This window comes from Culex pipiens, chromosome 2 (assembly GCF_016801865.2).
Source record: "Culex pipiens pallens isolate TS chromosome 2, TS_CPP_V2, whole genome shotgun sequence".
NCBI lineage: Eukaryota > Metazoa > Arthropoda > Insecta > Diptera > Culicidae > Culex > Culex pipiens.
Window position 1 is genome coordinate 180,731,022 of NC_068938.1, and position 25,502 is coordinate 180,756,523.

Sequence of the window (25,502 nt, forward strand, 5' to 3'; positions counted from 1 at the left end):
ATGGGATAACTATTTGAATAACTTGGTATGTTAGCAGGTGAATGAGGATCTGATTTCTTCTTTTTGCATTTTGGAGGATCGTTGATCTGGGTTCGGTCTGTCCTGTTTTGGAGGTTGTTTGAGCTTGGTGTCGTTTCAGATGATGTTGCTTGAGCCTGTTTCTTGAGTTTGTACGACGAAACTCTCGGGCCTTCGTTGGTTCGGGTGCTGGCAGGATCTTCAGTTCGTCGCCATCGTGCTAACTTGTCGTACGTGCATTTTGGGCCAAATTGAGTTAAGAAAGCCATTTTGTGCAGCTCACAATGCCTCACCTTTTGACCTTCACAGATCCCCAAAATTCGATTTCAATCCTGAGATATTCAACAAAAACCGAAAAAACTCAGTGCATTTTTGTCACTTCACATATGAAAGTAGTTTCAATCTTGTCGTGCTATCTTGTCACTCCATGAAAATTGATGTAAGTGCGACAAAAGGCCAAAGGGATTTCAGGCCAGGAAAGTCAGGATGCGTTTGTCGCACGTACAAGCTAGACTATCGTAAACATTCGTAATTATAACTCGGGACTCCAGCAACCAACTTCAACCAAACTTTGGGACAATGCACAGAATGGTGAGCCAAACAAAACGTGTTTGTTATTGTTTACATTGCGTTCTCTCGTTTTTGAATATTCAAGGTCAAACATCAAAACGCATTTTTCTCGGAACGTCAAAATGGCGGGTGCGACAAGATAGCACGACGACGTCGAGTTGTTGATACTCCAGGTTGGCTCTCAGTGGGCGTTTGACGAATGATGGTGTTTGATGAAGACTGCACACTTTGCCGCGTTTTCTTCCGAAGAGCTTTTTCTTTGGCCTTGAATATTCGACACTGAGAAATGTGTGAATGATGTTCCTTACACAATCGACAAAAATCATTTGTGATAGAACAATCAGAGGAGTCGTGATGGTGTAGACATTTTGGACATCGGACTTGGTTTGCACAGTACTTAGCTGTGTGTCCAAATCGCTGACACACGTGGCAAAACATGGGTTTCGGGAAGTACGGTCGCACAGGCAAACGTACATTTTGGACTTCTACGAAATCGGGCAGTAACGTACCCGCAAAAGTTACCTTGATCGCAGCACTTGGGACGTAACTTCGATCTACGGTTTGTTTGGCAAGTCTACTAAACTGCAGGAGAGGAACAGGGTTGACATCACAACGGCGAAATTTTCCAATTCCATGTTGTGCTATCACAGACGGGTCCATTCCTTCTAGGTCGATTACACCATTGATCTCCACGCTTTTTGCCGGGATGTACACCCGATAACTTGCAGAGAATAAGGAATCCATCACGATTTTGTTAGCGTCTTCTCGGTTTGTAAAGATGACCTTGAGTTTCGTTGTACTCACCCTTTCAATAGACTGAAAGGATTTGTACCTAGCTTGTACAGCGGTTGCTATTCGGAGCAATTCCAATGGTTGTTCGATTTGACGAAAATACACGTCGTAGCTGCTCGATGTCGGAAAGTGAAAAATGCTTTTCCTTGTTTTCCTCAGGTGGTCACTGTTCAGATGTTGAAATTGGTCGGTAGAGTTCACCATAATGGCCGATAGGTAATGACACGTAAGGAAGTCTATATTGTTCTAGGAGAACGAAAAAGGTCAACCGATCACGTCGGATGATGAGAGTCAACTGAGAAATTTAAAATTATTTTCAAGATTTTTAATATTGCATTTTTTTCGTTTGAATCAAACTGTGTTCATGGGTCAAAAGACGATATTTTGCATCATTAGTTTTTCATACAAGGCCCCATACAATTTAATGGGCTGGTCATACAAAATGAGCATGTGAATATGAAAAAATAGAAACAAAGAAAAAAATCCAGTTTTTTTAACTTTTTATCACTAAAATTTTTTATTTTTTTTTTGTTTTTTTTTTCCGTGAGGCCCAAAGTTGCCTCTTTGGCGCTAAAATTTTAAATGATGCCAAATTTGGTACAGGAGATTTTTTTTTTAATGATATTTTTTCGGAATAAACGAAATCATTGTATTTTTTTTTTTTCAAAATAAAATAATTAAGATGCTAGTCTAATCTAATCTAATCTAACACAAACGCAGCCAGTCCGATGAAAGCATGCTGGAAAGTCTTGTAATTAGATTACGCCCCAAGCACTTTTCTTGTCATTATTAATAATTGCAGTACATCCGAGAACACCCGAAAATGCATTGCAAAAATTAAAGCGGCCAGCCCTACTACGTTGTGTTTACCGCAGAGAGGATTCTGAGAACGGATCACATTTCACAGAATCTACAGGGGAGGAAGGATGCGTGGACATACCGTACCAAACGCTTCTGTTTACAGTTTCATATGTGTTTTGTATAATGTGTTAAGTGTAAAATATAGTGTGGTTAAATATAATAATGCAATATAATGATCATTTAATAAAATCCCATCACCTATATATAATAACATGCACCCAAGCACACAAACAGCGACACAAAAAATATGAAAATGAGCATGCAAAAACAAGACAGCGCGTCCCCGTGGTCAACGCACTAATCCAAAATGAAATAATTAAGATGCAAAATAAAATTTGCAATCGAAGCTTGACCTTTTACGAGTCATAGACAATTAAGGTATTTTGTCGAAAAATGATGATTTTTCCAATTTAAAAAAAACTTCATAAAGAAAAGGCACCTCTGCAAAAAATACTTTCGAATGCTATTTTTTTTTAATTTTTTGATATGTTTTAATAAACTGAAAATTGCATATTTTGTGCCTAAGTTTAGGATGGTACAAAATCTGGTTTAAAAATATATCTGAAGGTATAATATTTTTTAATAATGTTTTTTTGGAAATACCAAATTATTGACAGTCACAATTTCAATACAGTCCACACTCAATTATCCGAAGCCTCGATTATCCGAAGTTTTGATTATCCGAAGGTTTGTTTGGGACTTCGGATAATCACGAACAAAAAACAAATTTTTCGTCTTATTTTTTTAATTTTTAACATAAAAGTGGAACTCTACGACCCCATTTACTAAAATTTGAATTGCTAAGTGCCTTCAAAATTACTTAATGCATTCTTTAAAAATTTCATCACCGCGATTTTAGCCACCATCTTAAATTTCAAAATTCTTAATCACTTTAAAGTAGTTTATGGGTCATACTTAAGCTCAAAAATCAAAAATAAGACAACTAAAAAAAATTGTGGTTCGATAATCCGACGTGAAATTTTTCCGAAGCCTTCGGATAATCGAGTCTGGAATGTAATCATTTTTAGAAGCAAAATCAAATTTGCTATCGAAAATGGCCTTTTTTATCTGATTTTAAATTCAAAACATAACATTTAGAAAAAAAAAACTCCTTTATTCGGCACTGTACATCGAAATGCTACAAAAAATAAGAATATTTATGAATAAAGGTTTAATCATGCACAAACTGACTGACAACGCAAGAAAATGATTTAAAAAATGTTTTCAGATAATGTATTGAAATATTGATGTTTCTTGATTTTTTGTTTGTTTTCATTGTCTCAAATTGATTGAACTATTATGATGTTAAGAATGCTATTTTTTTTTTAATGTTACTGCCTGAACTCTAGGGTCCAAAGAATTGGCTAAGAATCATTCAATGTTCAAAAGATTAATCAATTTCGTGAATAAATGAACAGAATTTCCCTCAAAGACTATCAGAACTTTTTGCTATCACATAAAAAAGTCAATACAAATTTTGTGATTTGATTTAATTAAATATCTTAGGAAAAAAACAGCCGCCCGACAACCCACAGGTCTTGGCGGTCTCTATTGCAAGATTTAGGTCATAGGAAAAAGGATCCTACACTCGGAAAGACCTAATGACCTAAGTTAACAACACTCAGGCCGCGCGTGATTTGACTTCACCATCAGACCGAAGGTAAATTCAACCATTTCTCGTCTCATGAAACGCTAACCGGGGTCGACTGGGATCGAACCCAGGTCAGCTTGGATGAGAGTTGACCACGATTAAATATCTGAAAAAAATGTGGCCAATTTTCACTTAGTCGTAATAACAAATTCCACTTCCAATCGTCTAGAAGTTCAAGTTCAACTCTTCCCGGAACCGAATCCAATCTGTTCTTCCTCCAATTTCAACTCGACTCATTAAACAACAGTTCATAACTCGTCCGAACAGGGTGCGAATCGATGCCGATACCTTCACTATTTCCCACAAATAACAACAAAAATAACAACGAAAAAACGCATGTAGTACAAATCGTTAAGGCGCTCGCTTGCTTATGTTGTACGCGCGTACGCTTTTTTGTTGTTGTTTCGCACATCCGTCGATTCGCCGGCCGTACTAAACGCTAGTACTAAAAGGTGCGTTTTAAAGCGCGCCGGCGTAACGCGTTAAATGTTTACACGCCAATTAACTAATACGCGGCGGCAGCGCGTCTCGACATAAAGCATTTCTTCCTATGAAGCTTAACCATATGGTTTAACAGTCCGAACAAACGGACTCAGTCGGTCTGGTCCCATTAAAAACTCATCTCATTCAATATAATAAATAGACTGCTCGACGTCGTTTTGGTCGGCTTGGCGGCTTTCACAAAGTGTATGGGTTCGAGTTAAGTGGATGCGTTTAAACCCGTTAGCTGGTTGTTAGATGTGAGTGCATTTTCGACACAAAGTTGGGCTTAAATTGACGGAGAAAATAAGTTCCGAAAATCGTGACCCAGTGTTCATGAAAACACGAACAAAGTGTTCAAATTTCCTGGTTTCCGATTTCATGGACGTTTGTTCACGATTTTCGTAAGTCATTTTTCTCCGTGTATAGTCTTTGATTTAGAAGGAAAGAATTGAGTTTGACAGTGGATTTTTGTGATTCAAAAAATGACTTCGCATTCTTCGTTCAACTATTGACGAACTACCCTAACGGTAGACTAACCATTCTAGCTATAATTGCTCCCACTATATCGCTAGAAGCTCACAGCTCAAGTGGGTGATAATGAGTGAACTTATGGCTGATGAGCCGTTTTGAGCCGTTATGAGTCGGTTTCAATTGGTGCTACCCGCCGTCATCACCGCGCGTGGACCATTTCAAACTCAAAGAATTATCGTCATTCACTTCTGTCCATCTCATACATGAATATGGATGATGACGAAGCGATGAAGGCTGGCGTGCGTGGCGATATTATCATACGTGGAAGTCGTCAGCTTTTAATGTGGGAACTTGAACTCCACGCTCATAACCCCCTCGGCAAAGAGCGGTGTTTTTGCGTGAAAACGTGAATTTCATTTCATTAATTTGGCAGCGTTTGCGAAACTGGTTCTCGGAAGCTGCGGGGTTTTATTTACGATTCCGAGTGGCAAGATAAACACACACACACACAGAGCGAGTAATCACATCGGCTTTATATGGAGGTTTGCGGAAAGAGCCGGTGAAGATGAGCCAACGCAGCGGATGAGAGTTGTGGGTGTTGAAGGAGTGAGGAAGGTATTAGGTTTCGTTAGATTAATTTTCGTGCGGATGAATGATAGTGGGAGATCGTGTCTCTTCTAAACCACCTTTTCGGGACGTAATTAATAAAAATTGAGTAAATGTTATTTTCAAAGGAGAAACATACTGCCGAATAATTGCCTAAATTTCTTAAAAACAATGTAAGGTATTATTGTAATCCTTTTTGAAGATATTTTTTTGCCGAATTTTTAAGATAGAATTTAAACATTTAAACACACATTTAAACCAAATCTTAGAGCACTTAAAAAGAGAAATGCTACATTAAGTTTAAACATAATCTATTGAATATTAAAAAAGGTTCTTAATCCATTATTGGGTGCCTTCCTCACATTTAATGACCTTGATCCAACATAGCAACACCTGGCTTTAAAATGTTCTATAAATTAACTCATAACACTGCATAATTTGACAAACTGGAAATTCTTTGATAACCTTTGAGCAGTTCTCTAGGATTTCGGTCATTCGTTTTTTTTTGTTTTTTTTAATCCGACTGAAACTTTTTTGGTGCCTTCGGTATGCCCAAAGAAGCCATTTTGCATCATTAGTTTGTCCATATAATTTTCCATAAATTTTTTTTTAGCTGTCCATACAGAAATGATGTATGAAAATTCAAAAATCTGTATCTTTTGAAGGAATTTTTTGATCGATTTGGTGTCTTTGGCAAAGTTGTAGGTATAGATACGGACTACACTGGAAAAAAATGATACACGGTAAAAAAAATTTGGTGATTTTTTATTTAACTTTTTATCACTAAAACTTGATTTGCAAAAAAACACTATTTTTATTTTTTTTTGTTTTTTGATATGTTTTAGAGGACATAAAATGCCAACTTTTCAGAAATTTCTAGGTTGTGCAAAAAATCATTGACCGAGTTATGATTTTTTTAATCAATACTTAAATTTTCAAAAAATCGAAATTTTGGTCGCAAAAATTTTTCAACTTCATGATGTAAAATCAAATTTGCAATCAAAAAATACTGTAGTGAAATTTTGATAAAGTGCACCGTTTTCAAGTTATAGCCATTTTTATGTAACTTTTTTGAAAATAGTTGCAGTTTTTCATTTTTAAAATTAGTGCACATGTGCACTTTTGAAAAAAATATTTTTGAAATGCTGAGAAAATTCTCTATATTTTGCTTATTCGGACTTTGTTGATACTACCCTTAGTTGCTGAGATTTTGCAATGCAATGGTTTAAAAACAGGAAAATTGATGTTTTCTAAGTCTCACCCAAACAGCCCACAATTTTTCAATGTCGATATCTCAGCAACTAATGGTCCGATTTTCAATGTTAATATATGATACATTTGTGAAATTTTCCGATCTTTTCGAAAACAATATTTTCAATATTTTCAAATCAAGACCAACATTTCAAAAAGGCCAAACATTCAGTATTACGCCCTTTTAAAATGTTAGTCTTGATTTGAAAATTTTGAAAATATTTTTTTCGAAAAGATCGGAAAATTTCACAAATGTTTCATATTTTGACATTGTAAATCGGACCATTAGTTGCTGAGACATCGACGTTAGAAAATGGTGGGTTGTTGGGGTGAGACTTGGAAAACATCAATTTTCATGTTTTTAAACCTTTACATGGAAATATCTCAGCAACTAAGGGTCGAATCAACAAAGTTTAAAAAGCAAAATATAGAGAATTTTCTCAGCTTTTCAAAAATATTTTTTTCAAAAGTGGGCAAACATGTGCACTAATTTTAAAAATGAAAAACTGCGACTATTTTCAAAAAAGTTTCCTAATAATGGCCTTATCTTGAAAACGGTGCCTTTTACCAAAATTTCACTAAAGTACTTTTTGATTGCAAATTTGATTTTGCATCAAAAATGAAGTTGAAATTTTTTTTCGACCAATATTTCGATTTTTTGAAAAAAAACAGTATTGATTAAAAAAAATCATAACTCGGTCAAAGATTTTTTGCACAACCTGGAAATTTCTGAAAAGTTGGCATTTGATGTCCTCTAAAACATATCAAAAAATGAAAAAAATTAAAAATAGTGTTTTTTTGCAAATCATGTTTTAGTGACAAAAAATTTGAGGAGCGGCCGTGGCTGACTGGTTACGGTGTTCGCTTTGTAAGCGAATGGTTCTGGGTTTGATGCCCATCTGCTCCCAACGAGAAAGTTTAGAACACAGAAATTAGAAATGATTGAATATGAACGAAAAATCAAAGTCACTCGAGACGGGGTTCGATACCCCGTTCTTTGGATTGGTAAGCAAAAATGCTAACCACTAGGCCATGACGACTTGGCGAGCTAGGACTGGAATTAGGAATACTGTTACAGAGAGCGAGTTGTGGCGCTATAATCACGGCAAATAGTGTCAAGGGCATTCGTGGAAATACAATGCCCCATCCCAGAGGGTCCCGTAGTACCAAACCTTCTTAGCATGGTGCTCCCAACAAATAGAGCTAAAAATCTCGGAGCGTATGGTGGTGTGTCCCCACGCTTCTTCCTCCCCTGTCGATTCAGAATTGTGTTGTTGTTCGAACACTCTGTGCTCAAACTCAATCCAATTACGAGTCATCTCTGCGATACGGCTTTACGCAGTAGGCCTGGCCGCTTTAACGCTTGTGATGTGTCAATGCATTCCGATGCAATGGCGCACTACAAATGTTAATAACTGACAAGAAGAGTGCTAGGCGTCATCTAACCTAAGGCACTCTCCAGGATCCCTTCGAAAGATTGGCTGCGCTAGGGTCTGATTAGATTAGATTAGAAATCATGTTTTAGTGACAAAAAGTTAAATAAAAAATCACCAAATTTTTTTTACCGTGTATCATTTTTTCCAGTGTAGTCCATATCCATACCTACAACTTTGCCCAAGACACCAAATCGATCAAAAAAATCCTTCAAAAGATACAGATTTTTGAATTTTCATACATTATTTTTGTATGGACAGCTGCCAAATTTGTATGGAAAATTATATGGACAAACTAATGATGCAAAATGGCTTCTTTGGGCATACCGAAGGCACCAAAAAAGTTTCAGCTAGATAAAAAAAACAAAAATTCAAATTCTAAAAATAAGACCGATCGTAGAGAATTGCTCAATTGAAAAGTATTCTACATATTTTTTAAAGAAAAATCTCAAGGTGTATTTTTCAGTGTTGTAAATTTTTGAAAAAAACATGATTTAAAAAAATTATACAAAATATCTAAAGAAATATTAACTTTATTTTTATTAAAATCAAATTTACAATTGTAAAGAATTTTACATAAATTTTGATATCGTGCACCGTTTTCGAATATATCCACAAAAAATGTCATCTTTTGAGCTATGACACCAGTTGGTCAATATTCGCTTTTCAGTGTAACCAATTTAAAAAAAAAACATAATTTTTGAAAAATGTGTCAAAAAGTATAAAAAAAAACTTTATTTTTATAAAAAAATGAACATAAATTTCGATATTGCTCACCGTTTTCGAGTATATCTACTTAAAAATATTTTTTCGTTAATAACGTGACTTTTTTACTTGACCAAGCTTAACCAACCCTGAATTTTTTTTTTTCGAAAAGATTAGAAAAATTTCTATAAATTTGTTTTAAAGTGACGATTGCATAGCAAATATGCGTCCGATTTTCAATAAATGAAAATTGGTCATTCTACAGAAAAAAAAAATATGTTGATTAATTTAAAAAATATAAGTTTTTGCAATATAGTTCCCCAAATTTTATAAATCATACGACTAAAAAAATATTAATAATTTGCAGCGTTTTTCATAAATTTTCTTAAAATATTGTTTGTAATAAAAATATTTAATCAGACAAAAAAGAGGAAAGGAAAAATCAAGGACCCCTTGCAGCCTCAAGGGGGTTCAAAAAGTTGGAAATGCAACATTTAACATCCAAGCAATTCTCCAATAAAATATGCCGAATCCATGACATGCAATGCAATTTTTTCATATTTTTCTAAGTAAAATCGAATTAAGATCTAAAAATACGTTGTCTAGATACAGCCCCTCAAATATAAATACACACAAAATAATGTTGATTTTTTTTTGATGTGTCAACTAAACAGCTCTCAATGTTCAACTGCCGATGTCTCAGAAAGTAAAAATCCGATTTCAAATTGTGAATCATGTGTAAAATTTTGCGATCCCTCCAAAAAATTATGTTAAAATCAAAGTAATTATTTCAAATGAGACGAAAATTTAATATTACTGAAAAACTAACGGAGCTGAAAATTACTAATTTTCAACATGATTTTAACAAAACCAGTCATTACAAAAGTTGAAGTTTTTCTCACTCTAGCAATGTTGCATAGCAAATGCTACCCCCTAATCACATTACACGTTTGATGCATTTGGTGCGGAAAAGCTCATTTTCTTTTGCTTGCGCTGCAACACAACTGCAACAAATTCCAACCCAGCAGCGGCAATCATTTTGTTCACACATGTTACGTGAAAGGTGGTACCGTTAGCATCAAAAACAAGCCTTAAAATTGCTCATTTCGCACTAATCCGTGCGAACCTCTCCCCCGGGTCGGGTCGATTCGTGGGGAGAGTGTGTCTACACACGAAAAGAGTACAGCATTTCCAAGTCAATTTGTAAGACGTTCGTGTGATAAATCTTTCTTGTGTTGCCGTTGTTGATTTTTCCTCATCACCATCACCATCATTGCGTGACTCCTGAACCTTTCTCCATCGCTTTGAACACCCAGAGCATCATCATCATCAACTTTTAAGGTTTAAACTCAAAGCTGCTGCTAGCTGACTTGAGGTCGCTTTTGGTGAAAGGTTGCGTTTTTCGTGCTCATTATCACGAGACTTACAGAATATATTAACGTCCTGAACGGTCGAACTTTGTAAAACTTCTTCTTGTTTTTTTTTTCTCTCTCCCATTTTGGCAGCAGCTGTTTCCGCACCCAAAGTTGAACTCTAACTATCAGCGCCATCAACAGCTTTACAATCGATGCCAGCAAAAAATCTGCGAAAGTTTTGTGGATTTTTTGGACCCCACCCAAAAGTGGATCGACCTTTTTGGTGTTTGGATATGCAACGCCCAAAAAACTACTGCAGCAGCTTTAGAAAATCCTCAGAAACAAACCTGCTACTGAAGTGCATAAGTTTAGGCGAAAAAATCTCTTTAAATTTATATTTAGTCCGCTGTACAGAAATAATCGGTTTTAGGAATAAAATTTAACTACACGAAACCTTCATTCGTTACTCCGTAAACAAGTTTAAATCGCAGCAAACGACAGCTTCCTGCCACGAAACAACAGCTGTTTGCAGCAATTCGGGCGATTATCCCTAGCAAAATACTCGCTCGCACCCGTATGACGAAATAAATTCACAGAAACAAACGACTAACTAATCATTTTGCCCGCTCTCCGCCATAATCCGAAGCCTGCGGTAATGGTTCGGGGAGCTTTTCGAGGCAAAATAATCGCTTTTTGAGGAAGCTTTCGGGAGGGGGGCCAGAATTCTCGGCGGGACTGTGTTGTGTCTCGTCTGGGGAAGTTTGTTCTTTTTTTTGTGTACAAATTTACATAATTAAACTTCGCTTTTCGGGGTCCCTTAACTGGGACGGTCGTATTGCGTCGTGTAACTGCGTCGTGGGAGGATATATAAAGAGGTTTAGGGATGACAAAGTTAGGGCTAGAGCAAAATTTATGGAAATTGGATTTGGGTTCGAGGAGTTTCAGGGATTTTTTTTTGTTGGAGTTCTAATTCATTTTTGTCAGAAAAGGGATTCAGTCTAGAACGGTAAACAAATCACATTTATATGAAACATTAATGGAAAGTTTAACATATTTGTTATTCATATATACAATAGCTATAAAATCACGTTTTATTATTTAACTGCTTATTTTACAATGTAAACAAATCCCGTTTGAATTGGAAGAAAAAAACCTTCATTGAAAATTTTAAATAGCCTGAAATGATCACACTGATCGCAAAATTATGTGGAAAATGGATGTTTCCAAAAATTGTAATGTTTTGAAGTGGTGTCTTGTTACAAATGGAGAGGAGCAACATTTCGCTCGGTTGAAAGTTAGGGTGGTTCACAATTAGGGTGTTCAAAAAATTCGAATTTTTCTGGAATTAAAACTGTGTTTCATTTATTTTTATTGCTTTTTTAACAATTTGGAACATTTACTTACTTTCGAAAAAAAATAATCAAGGCCTACTGTGCTCTTACGCAATCTATTCTTGAAAATGGATCGATATGTAAAACATTTGCTAAGCAATACCGGGCTTTCCAACAAAAACGTGATATCTCAAGAAATATTCAATTAACCCTGAGATTTTGATTGAAATTGTCAGTTTTCCCGTAAGTGCTCGTCCAAAAGGTTAAAAATGCATTTTAAAACATCTAGCGCATTTTTTTTCTAACGCCATTCGTGAGTGAACAGGACTCGCTAGCTGCCAGCGACTTGTTCAGTCGCTTCACTCAGCGAAAAAGATACTTCATAAATTTCTTTGCCTAGAGGAACAGCAGAAAAAAAATGATGGTAATATTCATCAGGATTTTGTGTGAAAAAAATGATTAATTTTACCCCAGAAAATGATGAATTTTCATCAGTTTTTGATGAGTATTCATCAGGTTCACATTTTTACACATTTTTTATGTAATATTATTCAAAAAAAGAGGTAAAATTCAATTTACCACATTTTCAACATTCCAAAATTCAACTTTTTTTTCTGTGTAATGTTGCCATATCAGCACTTTGACGTTCAATTACAGCTCATAAAAAGCGTTTTCAACTAAAACCGAGTGATAAATAGCTCAACAGGTCGTGAGTGAGTGAGGAAGCAAGTTTCTATCAACACTTTTACAAAAAAAAAGTTGTTTAAATAGTGAAATCACCAAATTGAATAGAGTTAGGAGCGAGTACTCAACCTGCCAAACATACGAGAATTTCCCCTACTCCGTCCGTTGACCCGAGTCGCAAACGAGTAAGTTCAGAGAAATACCAGCGAGGCGCTCACTTTGCTGTACTTTGGCATGCTGGAAATTGCTGTCAAGTATGTTTTTTTTTAATTCAACAAAATTGCAAAACATTTTTGATAACATTGTTTTGAGACAGTTTAATGAATGATCAAAACAAAGCCGATCACCGACTATTTCGAGACAGTTTGAGCGACATAGCGCTACCAGCCTCTCTGAGCCATTCGCTGTACTACCCGATTGGAGTGAGAGGGAGAGCAAAGAGAGAGAGAGAGTATTCAGTAGCGATTGGTGTGGAAGTGACGTCGCGTTCGATTTCTGATCGCGAGTTAATGAGTCTTTTTGGAGCAATCGTGATTCTTCATTATAAATGCAGAAACTGCTTTTTAGATTGTTTTTCAACTGCTATTTGCATACAAATTTTTTAGGGTTTCCCTCTGATTTTTCGGGAGAATTATGAAGGGGAAGGCGACATAAACTTTAAAAATATTTGCAACAGCCAGTAAAATAACAGTCAAAACTCATAAACACCAAAATTATAAAGGGAAATAAAAAATTCCAGGTTAGCTCAAAATTTATTTTGAATTGATTTTTTTTTTTTTTTTCATAAAAGTGGATATTTTGTTTCATTCAAAACCAGTTTTGCAGCATGGTAAAAAAATCCACAATTATAAAAAAATGATCCACCAAAATTGCTTATAAGTACTAAAAAAGATTTGAATTCTGTGTTTACCCGAGCAGACGGAAATAACTTTGGAATAACAGATTTTGATATTTAAAAATACTAGGCAAACAACAAGTTTTGTTATTCGTCGTTATGATTTTTTTGTTATTGGATTGTTATTGAAATAACAGACTAATATCATTTTTAGTTATTCTTCGAACAAATCTTCGTTATTTTTTTTTTTTTGTTATTTTAACAACTAATCTGATCATCCCAATAACAGTTGGTGTTATTCTTCCATAGCAAAACATGTTATTCCAAAGTTGTTTTGGCTTTCAACCAATATCGGACCAATAACAAATTTTGTTATGATAAAATAAACTGTTATTAAACCCTTATGCAAAAATGGATTTTTCGAGAAGATTCTATAACACTTTCTGTTATTTTAACAGTATTTGTTATTGAAACGGTATGAATGACGTTATTACCGTTTGCCCGGGAATTAAAACTTGTAACTAGTGTAAAATTGTTCATAGAATCCGATAAGGCGTTTGGCGATAGAAACTCATTTTCATTGAGAAATTATTACATCTTTGGATTATTAAGATTATCCTTTTCCTATCAATATATCTACATGTTTGAAAAAACGGATTTCTGGCAAAAACAAATTGTCTGGTTATCATTGCCACCCCGGTTTACGACACTTACAAAATTGTGGCCAAAAACAATATAAAAAATAAAAAATAAATACATTTTATTCTTGGAAGAATTATTCAGTTACGTCAAACCTGAAATTACCGATTAAATACAAAAGCCGGAATTGTCTAGTGACGTTGTTTTTTTGCATCATTCGCTAGAAAAACACATTTTGCTTACAAATTGTGGCTATTTGAACAGTTTGTTTTACTTGGTTTCAAGGTGTTTGAACAACAATTGCTTTTATGTGGGAAGATGGCCTTAATGAGTCATCACGACACCAGAACCAAGGTTCTCCAATTCTGAGGTGTGGAAAAGCAGCATTTTAAAAAATAATATCAATATGTAAAAAAATATATTTACTTGAATTGAAAAAGGTCATTCAACTTGCCTACAATGTTTCAAAAACAAAAATCGAATAAATTAATCGTGTCAAGAGATGCAAATTCCTTAAATCTCTCTCAACCCACACCAAGTCCGAACTTTCGACAGGAGAGTACCCCCGCTCGGATGCGCAAAAGTTCATTGATTAAAGTTGCAACCGCGGCACCGTTTCCGAAGAACAAAAGCGGCCAACAACAACTTCACGCCAGACGAAGAAATTGGAAGCAGAAAACAGGACCGGCTATAAATCATGGCCGCCGGTCCGGATTTGCACTGGATTTCCTTTCGGGTGACCTTTCCCGTTTGTTGGGGCCCCGGCATAACTTAAGCTTGTACCAGCAGCCCCAGGGAGGATGCAACAATGTTGCGAGCAATTTTGTTGGCCAGTGTTGCCAGTTTGATCGTTTTTTTTGCAGAACAAAAATCAATTTTGTTTCACAGTTATTCTTTCAAACCCGCGTGAAAAAGAACCCAGTGAGCCATGAAATTCCCGCAGCAAATTGACACACCAACCTTTGGTCAATGTGACATTTCGCGCCAGAGACCGCCACTGCCGCGCGCGCCATTTTCGATCAATAGAATAACCGAGCGCCCAGTTTTAAGGTGAAATCATGCGTGTCGGAGACTGACCGTATTGTTTCGCTTCACCTTTTTTTTCATGCAACGGCGTGATTGAATTCCGTTCGGAAAATTTTGCGCTCAACGACAACAATGAAAGCAAAACAAAAACACGACAAATCGAGCGCGCAGAGTGACAGTTTGAAAACGGTGTTACTTCACTCTGGCAGGGCATCGCAGTAGGCCATGGAGCGGCCATCTCCAAGACAACAGCCGATGGGATGGGCCCTGTTTCTGAAATTCCTAGTTTATTGACCATCGACGTGCCAACGAACTGAAAAATAAAGGCAAAGCAAAACAATGATTATGTTGCTCGGGTTAACCGGGTTGCCAACACTGGCTGTGTTGTTGTTGTTGTTCTTTACGAGGCACAAGGAAGACATTTTTTATGGCTTGCGATCGCACTTGTAACTTTTGTACGACTACATCGCGATAGTGTCATTCCGCTTCCCACACATTTAAACAACACAATGTCACACAGAGCCTGCTGTGTTGCCTGCAGAGTTTGTCTCAAGTGATACAAATTTTCGATTACACAAGAGAGCGTGAAAATTAGTCGAAATTGTGTGTCTCGTTTTTGTCCTCTGCGTCGAAGAATAGGGTTTTCTCTAGCCTCACTGTTGTCGAATCGATTTATTTTCCCGCGTCTTTGTGCGGTAATTAGAGAACTCCCTCCTCGAACTAATTGGCATCGCCTTTTTTCGCTGTGTTTTTTAATCAATAGCCTTTTTGTGTGCTGGAATCTTCTATTGTATTGGGCAATTTTCGAAGAAATTGGAAACCAATCAAGCGGAAATCGTTATGTCTTACGGTCATTGCTACGACGACGACGACGACGGTGATTTCAATTAAAATAGTTGCGCAACACTGCGCCCATTTGACAGATGTCCCGCTACGTGCCATAATGGCGGCTGCTATATAGGAAATCGTCGCGCTCTAAAATTAATCCGGATACACCTAGGACTAATCCGTTTGACGTCATTGTCACCGAAAAAGGGCAGATTGATATCATTTCGAGTCAGAGAATATCGCATAAATTGTCCCTCCATGTCAACAAAGAAAGCGACCCAAAACCACCGAAAAGGTGCGGCTATTCTTCACGGTCACTCCTTTCATCATCTGTCAATATTTGGCAGCGCGCGAGCTGACCAAAGTAGGCGACTCCGCGGACAGCCAGTCAAAACTGGTTAAAGGGTGAAGGTACTGCAGATTTGGAGCCTAACATTTCAAAAGGGCACAAAACTTTTGTAAACAATAGTGTATCCCTTTCACTCAAATGACAGTTTACATAAGGTGTGAAAGGGACACACTCTTGTTTACAAAAGTTTTGTGCCCTAATGAAATGGCAAGCACGATTTAACAAAAAAAGCTAGAAGAATGACACGTAAACAGTGCAAGGTGACGTAAGCGACTATTTATAGCACATGCTATAAAGTCATGTAAACAATCGGAACGTGGCATTTCCGACACCTTGCAGTTACGCCGGGGTCACATTTTTCACGTCCATCCGCGAACAGGTTTGTGGCCCGTGTGCCGCGCTCACATTTTATGGCCAATTCTTTACGCTCGTGTTTGTCTCGGCATGACGCTATCTACTTTAACCAATCGATTGCTCATGAAACATACCGGGAACCGTGTGTGTAACCTTACCTTTAGTCACAGCCGCGGCTATAATTTTCTGCTACGATCTTGTGAAATTCTGCCTGAAACGTAACTTTCTGACAGCTGCTTAAGCAGAAATTTGTTTTATAGCACCGCCATTATGGCAACCACTTTGCTGACACTTTCTTCACCAATATTGACGTTTACGGTAACCTCTAAATTGCATCTCGGCGTAATTTCGCCCGGCGCGCAAGGGGCGTCACACCCGGTGACAAATTATAAAATTTTAATCGTATACGAGGGGGCGCCCGATGTGCAGTCAGTCGAGAAATTCGATTTCCACGTGCAATCAAGAAGCAAGCCCCGACGACGGTGAGCTGTCAAACGGCGATGTTGTCGCGTGTAGGTTAGGATCTTCGCCTACTGTTGGTGATTTATTTGCAACATTTTATTAGGAAGGGGCCTTAACGAAGCGGTGGTGCTAAAATGAAGCAATAAGACGCCGATCGACGTACGGAGGTGGTGGCTTACCGGATCCTGTTGAGACGTGGTGGTGGTTGCTTTCAGCGAAATGCGACACTGACTTCCGAGCGCAAAAAGAAACCTTGAAAGATGGTGTAATAAAAACGTCATGCGACGCGACGGGAAGTGTCGCGCAGCGACGGGAGGGTGACAATTTGATTTTTAATCGATTATTTTCATCTTAATCCTGATTTTGGAATGAAACAAATGGATGGAGTGTCCACCCCCTCGTAACTGTCACTTTAGGAAGCAGGGTTGCCAGAAAATCTGTTTTAAAAATATCATAAAACTTTTTCTAACCTACTTTTCTTTTCTTTTTCTTACAGGAATTGAAGGAGAGCTTCAACTATGGACTGTTTTGTCCGCCGTCCAACGGGAAAGCTGGCAAGTTCCTGGACGAGGAACGGCGGTTAGGGGACTATCCGTTCAACGGACCCGTCGGGTATTTGGAGGTAAGTTAATTAAAATTAAAAACATTCAAAAATTCATGAAGAATTTTGTTCTTGTTGCAAAATTTTAGTCCCGTTCAGTTTCGCCTTCGCTTATCTTTAAACGGTCTTTGGTGGTCGATTCACAGCCTCTCTTTGGATCTGCTGCTGACTGAACGGTACATGCTCATATAGGGCACATTTAGGGCCGGTAAAATCCAGTGAATGAACCTCGTGTGCCTCCTTCATGCTGCTGCTGATTTTATCCTTTTGTACACCGTGGCGCTCACTTATTCGATGAAGGCCCTAGGAGCTTCAGTGATATTATTATCCAGACTATAGAAAACCCCGCTTCTGATGAAAGCAAATGATGTGTCGGCTAGCCAGGTTGTTCATAAGGGCCCGGCCGAGTTGTGTGCTCAAGTGCAAAATCATTAAGATCGAATGAAAGGCAAATCACGACTTCAAAAGCCTTGTCTACTACCCAAGAGAAACTAGAGACTATGCGGAATTTCGCTGCGCAGGGCAAATTTATCATCATCTTTAGTGAAAAGTGGTTTAACCTGACTGAAGTGTATTTGACTCGTTTTGATCTAGATATCGTTCGATTTGTGCAATGATCTGTTTCGCCTTATGGGTGAAATTTGATCAAATTTCTCATGATAAACATGAGAATAATTTTTTTAATATGTAATAGTTTCCAATAAATCTTCTTAATGGCGCTTACGTCACATTGCCATATAAACGATAATCATACGTTTTGCAGATAGCTAATTTTTTCACCATTTAATATCATTAAGGTTCTAACTTGAAAGAAAAACTTGATACTAAACCTGGTAAGGAAAATATTCGAGCGAATGTCATTTGAAAATTTGAAGTATTTTTTTAAATACAATCTAGACTCGATTATTGAAAGTTTATCCGAAATTCGATTATCCGAAGGCTTGGATGGGACTTTGGATTATCGAATCACGATTAAAAATATTTCTTTTTTGTATTTTTTTTTTATTTTCATGCTTTTAACACTTGTAGCCCCAACCGGGTCAAAAAAAGTTGGAAATGCATTTTCACAGGCTCATACAACCATCGGAAAAAAAAGTTGGAAATGCCTTTTTTATTATAACTTAAGGTAGACGCATCTGTTTTGGATCTACCTTGTTGGAGGTGATTCTTGACATTCTTCCGGATCGAATGCAATAAGAATAATCCAAATCGGTTAAGTTTTCGCCGAGATACAGCCGGATGAAGTTGCATTTCCAACTTTTTTGACCCCCTTGGTGCTTCGCGTAAGTTTTGACCCCGTTGGTGCTACAAGTGTTAACATCATTTTTTCAATATTTCATTATTGCCATTTTGGTCGTCATCTTGGATTTAAAAATTCCAAATAACCTTAGAGTAGTTTAGAGGTCATACTAAAGTTCAACAATCAAACATAAGACAGCGAAAACATTTTTTTGTTGTGATTTGATTATCCGAAGTGAAATTTTGTCAAGGCCTTCGAATAATCGAGTTTGGACTGTACTCGAAAAAAATAGTGTAAGTCCAGACCACATCTTATAAGGTTTGGTTTTCTTTCAGAAGAAGTATCTCAGTAACTATGGGTATAATTTTCAATGTCAATGTCTGCCAAATTCAATTGAAAAATTTATAAGAAACTTTCAGTTATTTTTGAAAAAAGACCAGGGGTGGTCAAGTAGGTCATAGCTTCTACGGTTCAACGGATTTTGCGATGTACCTTCTTGTTTCGTTCAATTCTTCAGTCGCTTAAAACCCCATACCTAGGGGAAATCTACCCTTTCCAATCAAACACCTATCTTCGTCATATGGAGAGTTTGATGCTCAATTAAAGCTCCAAAAATACTATTTCAGTTGCAAAGTAACCGCCGACCTTACAAGTCGCATTCTCAACGCCAGTCCGCAGTTTGTGTGCGCGTCGCCGCTTTTTTTAAAATGTGCACCGTAGACAAAAACAGTGTGTTTCTGGATTTTTGTCAACTCCAAAACCAACCAAGCCCAAAGCTTGTAAAAAAATTTCTCGCAGACCTTCAAGTAAACCAAGAAAACTTGCGAGCATTGCAATTATGCAATAGAAGAAAAATAGCCGTGTTGCAGTTCGCCGACTCAGCAATGGCCTCGTCCATCATCGACAAACCTCTGGTATATCAGGGTTGCAAAATCCCGATTTACCTGGACAACAACGCTACGGAAGTTCGTGTGCTTGACCTACCTCTAGGCATAAGCAATGATGACGTAGTCAAAGTGATGAGTAAATACGGCGAAATTTTAACCATCACCAACGACCGCTGGATTAACTTCTTCCCAGGGATCCCAAATGGAGTTCGGACCCTGCGGATGTTGCTGAAACAGCCAACGCCGAAATCAATTACTGTAAACAATGCTGCTGCAACAGTGACGATTATAGGCAAAAAATCGCTTTGCAAACTCAAAGCAAAGAACAAAAAATGTGCGGATTCGAGTAAAAAGGTGGACCAAAAAAGCAGTACACAACCGATTGAACCCGAGCCAAGCAGCAGCAGCAGTAAAAGCAACAACAGTAAACCAGAACAAAATGCAATGGAAACAAGTGAAATTGACGAAGAAGACAACGATGGATTCGAGACCGTGCTTTCTAAGCACACCCGCCGCCGAAAGCGCTTACAGGCATATTTGGACGCGGATGACGAATTGACAACAAAACGAAGAGAGATGGCTGCAGAAGAAACAACAGATGAAGAAGATGAAGATGTCATAAAAGCAAAATATTATAAGAAAAAGTGTTGTGAGATAACTTATAAATCCCTGGAAGAAGAGGACGAAGAAAAACTTGAAGAACTTGATAATTCATTCTCTAAATATTCCGCTAAATATTTGAAACATAGACAGAAATCGTTAGAAAAAAGGCATGGTAATAATTATTGAGGTGATTTTAAACTCTGTAATCTTTCCTCTTTCACTATCCACCTTGAAGAGATGAATGCACAATGGTGTAAAGTCTCTATAATAAAAAAAAAAAAAAAAAAAAATACTATTTGGGCTATAAACTTACCAGCAACAGCACCGCCTCGAGTAAGCACTCAAATGTATGCCACTTACTGGCCAAAAAGATCACATTTAATGCACTTTTGATCATAATTTGTATTTTGCGAGACCACTTCTCATCATTTTGTTGGCACACACAGTGACACACACGAGAATCCCTCAAACGCTTAATGAATATCGCCAAAATTAACTTTTCACTTTCGCTTACTTTTTCACGGCGCTTAAGATATGAAATTGCTTCCAACTACCGGCAACATGTTCTTTTGATCATTAGTAAGGCACTAACTTGAAGAATAATCCCGAAAAATGTAATAAATTAGCAAGCGCCAACAAAAAAACAAACGCGCCAAGTCGTTTGACGTTTCAATTTTCACTTTGCTTTCCAATCGAAGGCTGAAGAAAACCGAGCGAGAGACGAAGGCAAAAAAGAACAAAGGCTGGCCGTCAACACCACCAGCAGCACAGCCAGCGATGCCAGGAAACTTTCCCTATAAATGCCACTTTTCGTGAGTGTTCGTTTGAACTGTCAGCGCAAATGGCAACACTCGACAGAGTGTTGGAAGAAAAAAGAACTAAGCCGATATTAGAAAAATGGGCGTGGCCCAATGCATTCGCCTCGATTAGAATACCCTTGGGAATTTTTTTTTGTTAAATGCTTGGTAAAGAAATAGAATAACTTTTAGTGAAAGTGAAAATAAACAGAAATGTTCACAAAAACTTGCTCTACTCGTTGGCGTACTTGGTTTTAGTAAAATTCAAGGGAGATTCTAGATTATCCAGCATCATTCAAACACGACCGCTTATTAGGATTAAAATGGGTAGATTTCCCCTAGATTATTTAATTTTATAACCTGATATCTCCTCTCTCGAAGGTCTCTCTGATATCGACACACTGTAATAAAAGTCACTTTTGAACTAAAAATCAATTAAATGTGGTAATTTACAATGCACAGTTTTGATTAAATTCGACTATTGATTTGATTTTAATCTAAAATAAGGAAAGAAAACTTTTTCAACGTTTTAAATGAAAATGTTCCTCAGCAATATTGGCAACACTGCCGGAAGAATCTTGCGGTTTGCCCATACGAGGGTTGTAAATATTCGAAAATCATTTAATATTGTTGTTTTGATCCTTAGATACAGACAATCAAATAAACAGTTGTGCGACAAAAGGTCGAATGTCAAGAGGTCGAAAAACATAAGGTCGAATAAGGACAAGAGGTTGATAGTGGCCAAAAGGTCGAATGGACAATACGTCGAAGGACATAAGGTCGAATTTAAGGAAATGAAACAAATAATAATAATCATAACCTTCTAAAATATACATGAAAACAGTTTTTTCTTTCAAACAAGTCCGATTTTTTTCATATTAAGTTATCAATGTATTTATTGAAGAAACTCGTTCGTCATTTTTTTCTTTATTTTAACAGCTAGTTTGTATTAAAGGAGTAGAGAAAGTGTTTTTTAACATTTTCTTGAATTGTTTAATTGTAATCCAATTTCGTGATAAACGTCGCTAAATTTAAAATATACTTAACTTGAATCAAATTTTTGAAAGCATAATTTTTTTTTAAAGAAATATCGATTTATCTAACCATAAGTATTATGTTTTCTGTATTTTAAACTGAGAGAAATTTTAAACCGTCTGGATTTACATTTTCAGCTGTGTGATAATTGTGATGGTTTATCTAACATTTTTCATTTTTTCTAGCACAACATAAAACTCATAACTGGAATATTTGTGTTTTCTTAAAATTTTATAAACAAACTTAAACAATGTTTTATTTTAATTGTTCTAAGCTATTGAAGCCATTTCATATTTTGCGAAGCTCCTGGTGCTCTCAAAAATAAATAATTTTAATGAAATACAAAAAAATATAATCGTTGAAATTTCAGCTTCTGAAGTGTCTCCATGGCAACAACAAAAAATTACGTCGAATCTCAAGTTTACATCAACTGAGTTTACATGTGATTCATTTTTTCCGTGTCGAGTAAATTCACATTTTTTTTCTGTGTAGGCCTATAATAAATACATATTTGAAGAATCAAAATCAGTGCCTGTGTTTAATTTTAATGTGTTAAAAAATTTAGATAAAATGTATTAAATCAATTTTTAACGCCAAAATATTCACTGGAAAAGTTGTTAATAATGCATATGTAACCATTTGCATATGTAACCGTTAAAATTTTCCTCGATTGCATCAAACATTAAAACGAATCATGTTTAACTTTAATATTCCGACTAAACGCCATTTTCAAATTCATTACTCATTGTATTCTGAAAATTGGTCCAGAATTTGAGCAAAAATAAAATTTTAAAACATGACAAAAAAATTTAATCAGATCTCAATTCTAAAGATAATTTTTTAATAAAATTTTAATCTATATACATGTTTAATAATTTAGGATTGTAACCATTTATTAAAATCGATGTTTGTTCAAGCAATATCTTGACTCTAGGAACAAAATCCTGCACATTTTATGGTTTAGAAATTTTATATTTACGAAACGTTGCTAAATTAAAAATAAAGAAAACTTTATGTAAGAATTCATAAATTGATTAGTTTTATCCTGTAAATCTAATCTTAGTCTGCACTTGAATTCAAACATACCAATATTCGAAGCATCAAAAAAATAAGATTATTAAAACATAATTTATTGAAATGATTGAAAATTATTTTTTGAATATCTTTATTTAAAAATGATAAAAAATGTTTTTTTTTTATAATTTAAGGATTTTTTTAGTTGTAATTATTTTATATTTTTTTATGTATTTGATTTTTTTCATTTTTGGAATTTCTGATTTTTTTTGAAATTATCATGTGTAATTATTATCTTAAATTTTTGTTTTAAAAGTAAAGAATACTTTATGTAAGAATTCTTAAATCAATTACATTTTTCCTGTAAATCAAATCTTAGTCTGAATTTTGCTACAAGAACTATATTTTACTTTCAAACGAAAATTTTAAAAAATGTCCTGTAGTATGGAGACTCTTAAAACTCCATACAAAAAAATCTCAAGAAACGGTCAAGAAAAGGTTTACGAAAAGACTTCTCTTAAGCGGTACGCAGCTGAAAAGGAACAGAAACAAAAAGCGTCGTTTGATATTTCTTCGGGAGCAATATGTGTTGATGAGATTTTGATTTGTTTATTTGGATGCGACTGAAAATAACGTTTGAAAATAATGTATTCGCTTAAATAATATTGAAGAATTGCCTCATGAAGCTGACTATCAAAACGCTGAATCTTAAAATGCTGAAATAAGGGAAAAGCCATTACAAAAATCACTTAATTTTCTGGTAAATATAAATTAATTTAGGAATACTAGAATTCAAACATAAAAATATTTAAAGCATCCGAAAATTAAGATTGAAAAAACATAATTTATTGGATTTTGAATAACTTAATTTTAAAATGATATTTTTTTTAGTTTAGGATTTCTTAAGTATCAATTATTTTATTAATTTTTCAGTTTTAGATTTTTTAATTTTTGGAATTTCAGATTTTTTGATATTATTCTGTTGAATTGTTATCTTAAATTTTTTATGTTTTTATTATTTTTATTTTTGATTTCTGGCATTTCTTTGTCTTATACCAAAAAAAATTTAAATCAAAACTTATGAAAATTTAGAAATTTGAAAGTGTAAAATTTTTAAATCTTCAATTAGGCGTTGCGAATATTATTCTGAAATTTATGCCACTAAACTCTGACCAAAGTTGAGAGGGTTACAAATCAAAACTACAAGCTATGGTTTTATTATTTTAAAAGTGTTCAAAACACACTTTAAATCAGTACAGTTGTTTTGCATCATTAGTTTTCAAAATATCTAGCTGATGGCGAAATCCTTTTTTCGTGAGAAAAAACATTCCGCCGTTCCGCGACATGTTACAAAAATTCTAAATATTTTTAAACGAGCCCAAACATGTCGTATATGATTATCAAAGCAGGAAAAACATTTCAAATTTGTTTTCCGGACCGACCTGGTCGCTGGTCCTAAAAAGACTTAATCGAAATAAGTTATTTCCATTAAAATTGTGAAGCTATTTTTTTTTAAATATTGTATTTGCTCTCTGTTTTTTGGTCCATTTTGAAAAGGTGGCAACATAAACTTTGGAAAATATTTACAATTGATATTCATAAACAAGAAATTATAAAAAAAATAATAAATTTTTTTTAAAATTTTCAAAATGCAAATTCTAATCTGTTAAATCCAAAAAATAGAAATTAAATAGTTTAAAAATGAATTATTGATCAGAAATTATATAATTTGAAAGTGATGTTTAATTTATTTAATTTCAGAGTTTTTGAATCCAAGCTTAAATTTTTTTAACGTTTTGAATATTTTTATCATTTTATTTCTTCCTTTAAAAATCGCAAGCTCATGCACAAAGTGAAAATTAGTTGATAATAAGTATTCACTTAGTTGATCTTCCGATTTTTGATATATTAAATAAAAATTGGAGATTGGCCACGGTGGAAACTAAAAAATGTGACCAAAAGAAAGCATTTTGGACGAGTGGTTTCGGAAAAAAGGTTTACGAAAAAGTAATAAAAAAATACACACAGATATTTTTCAAGCATTTTTCTCTAAGGTCTTAGATATGTAACTAACCATATTCTTAAAACCAAAACGATAAAATTAGAATTGTATTTCTGATAATAGTCAAAATTCACTCAAATGTTTTTCATATTAAATGCTTTCGTTTTTGAAAACAAAATCAAAATATTTTTGAGAAATTATGATAAATTTTGAAAAATGTAGAGAAAAAACATGTATTAACAGTTTAAAGGTTTTAATGCAAATAAAGGAGGGCTATTAATTTTACAATCCAAATTCGACTAGCCGAAGCCTCGATTATCCAAAGTTTCGATTATCCGAAGTTCGAAGGACTTCGGATAACCGAATCAGGAACAAATGAAATCGGCATGTATTATTTGCTTGTTTTTAACATCAAATTCGGCATCTGTTTTTTTAATGGTCCAATACATCAAGTTTTTGCTTTTTGCTGACGGTTTCAAAAGCACCCAAAAAGCAAAAACTGGAAATTTGGTTTATTAGACCTTTAAAAAAAACACCAGAAATATTTCTTGACCTCCATTTTGACCGCCACATTGAATCCAAAAATTCTAAATTATTTTATGGTTCTTCAGGGGTCATA

At 35.4% G+C, this 25,502-nt stretch overlaps 1 protein-coding gene across 2 annotated transcripts in view; it reads left to right on the forward strand.

Annotated features, from left to right (window-relative positions):
- Nucleotides 1-25,502, forward strand: part of LOC120426615 (protein shank-like) — a 216,040-nt gene that overhangs the window by 181,847 nt on the left and 8,691 nt on the right. For both annotated transcript variants that reach the window (XM_052707598.1, XM_052707599.1), the window contains one exon: nucleotides 17,201-17,326. In XM_052707598.1, the coding sequence (XP_052563558.1) occupies nucleotides 17,201-17,326 (126 nt within the window). The remainder of the gene's footprint in view (nucleotides 1-17,200; nucleotides 17,327-25,502) is intronic.